Here is a 1,996-nt window from a genome sequence, read left to right as displayed (position 1 = left end):
GGTGATGCTCACCCCTCTTTCTAGGTCGAATTAGAGTGTACCGTGAACAGGGTGATTAGTACATATTTTAGGTATACCTGTGCAAATGTGGTTGCTAATTTTAACACGTTTCTTACTATTACTTCAGTAGATAACAACTACATGGGGAGTCTTAGGACCTTGCAGGGATAGCTAATTAGACCTCTATCTAGTCCTATTATATTTTCGTTTGGTGTCGTCGCTGCTGAGGTAGTGCGCCTTATCAATTCCGCTGATGCTCCTACCTCTGTTTCTACGTCAGCTATCCTAACGACATTTCTAGTACATTCACTCTATCCCTTCTGGCTAACTGTAGCGCAGTTTTTCCTATTTCTTTTTTTTTTGCCATTTATTACCCTTGTAAGTTTGCCACTCTAGGTCTCAGAGTATAGGTACCTCCCCTGAGTATTTCTGCCACCAGGGACTCTATGAATAGTAACACTAACGTGGTGTAGATATTGTCCTATCTACGGGCCGTACAGTGTGCTGGTGCTTGTGGAGATGGCTTACCGCTACATGCGCGTCCGTGAGCCTCTAAGCTAGGCCACTGGCTGTGTGGATAGCCTGCTACCGCCACATAGGGTGCTTCTGCACCCCCTTCCCCCCCTCCGCAGGGCGGGAAGCGGGCGACAGCCGGCGAAAGAGGGAGGCGCGGGGGTGCCCGAGGGAAAAGAGGGCAGCGCATCAGCGAGGACGGCGGTTCCTGTGACGGCGGCGCCAGGCGCGCAGCAGTGCAGGGCAACCGTCCAGATGGCTAGCACGTTCCCAGGTGGCTTGCTCCTCCGGGTAGCCCCGCCACTTGACAAGGTATTGGAACTCGTCGCCGAACCGACGCTGCTCCATAATGTAATCGACTTCATACCGATCCGTGGGGTTACCTGCCACGTCTCGTGTAGGAGGCCATCCCACAACGGCCTCCTGAGGTTCCAGGTCAGGGGCGCGGGGGCAGTCAGGACCTAACTGGGAAACGTGGAAGACATCATGGCATTCGTACGTTGGGGGTAACGCCAGGCGGTAGGCAACACTCCCAATGCGCTCAGTAATAATGAAGGGTCCTCGGAAACGGGGTTCAAACTTAGGGCATGCGGTTATCGCGGGAAGGTGCTTGCTACTGAGCCAGACTTTGTCGCCCACCGCATACTTCACTGCGCGGCTGTGGGTGTCTGCGTAGTGCTTCTGTAGGCCCTTTGCCTTCAGTATATGACTCTGCGCCCGGTCGCAGAGCTGGCGGAAGAGCTTGGTCATCGGCGGAGTAGGGGAGAGGGCACCAACGACATCGAGGTCCGCTGCGGTCAGGGGGTTCTCCCCAATCATGACCTCGAAGGGGGAAAGCTCAGTGGAAGAATAGTTAGTGGTGTTGTACACGAGCTCGAGGGCAGGTAATAATCGCTCCCATTCGCGTTCGTCAGATTGAATGTAGGTGCGGAGCATTTGCTCGAGCGTGCGGTTTACTCGTTCAGTTTGGCCGTCGCTCTGGGGGTGGTACGAGGAGGATAAGGCGCGTTTGATGTTAAAACGCGTACACAGCTGCTGCCATAGATCTGATTGGAAACGTGGATCACGGTCCGAAATGAAGGCCTCTGGTAGCCCATGATAACGAATAAGGCGACCGGCGAGAACATCCACTGTATCTGCGGCTGTGAATGTTTTTTTCGCGGGGACGAAGTGTGCCACCCTACTAAGGGAGTCAACCAACACAAAGATAGAGTCATGTCCCGTCTTCGTAAGCGAGAGTTCGGTAATGAAATCCAAGCTTAAGGCGATCGGCGAGAACATCCACGGTATCTGCGGCTGTGAATGTCGTTTTCGCGGGGACGAAGTGTGCCATCTTACTAAGGGAGTCAACCAACACCAGGATAGAGTCATGTCCCGTCTTCGTACGCCGGAGGTCGGTAATGAAATCCAAGCTAACGTGGCTTCAGCGGCGGGAGGGAATAATTAACTGTTGGAGAAGGCCGGCACGCTTTTGGTTGAGGGA

General features: G+C 53.8%; 1 protein-coding gene across 1 annotated transcript; it reads right to left on the bottom strand.

Annotated features, from left to right (window-relative positions):
• Window positions 1–702: 702 nt before the first annotated feature.
• On the bottom strand, window positions 703–1,794 carry EAH_00067970 (hypothetical protein, conserved; the record flags this gene model as incomplete). Its single annotated transcript, XM_013392386.1, has 1 exon — window positions 703–1,794. The coding sequence occupies one exon, from the start codon at window positions 1,792–1,794 to the stop codon at window positions 703–705; it is 1,092 nt and encodes a 363-aa protein (XP_013247840.1).
• Between the last annotated feature and the right edge of the window lie 202 nt (window positions 1,795–1,996).

This window comes from Eimeria acervulina, genomic scaffold (genome assembly GCF_000499425.1).
Source record: "Eimeria acervulina Houghton genomic scaffold, Eah_scaff3003, whole genome shotgun sequence".
NCBI classification, from domain to species: Eukaryota; Apicomplexa; class Conoidasida; order Eucoccidiorida; family Eimeriidae; genus Eimeria; species Eimeria acervulina.
This window is presented reverse-complemented; position numbering and strand designations above follow the sequence as displayed.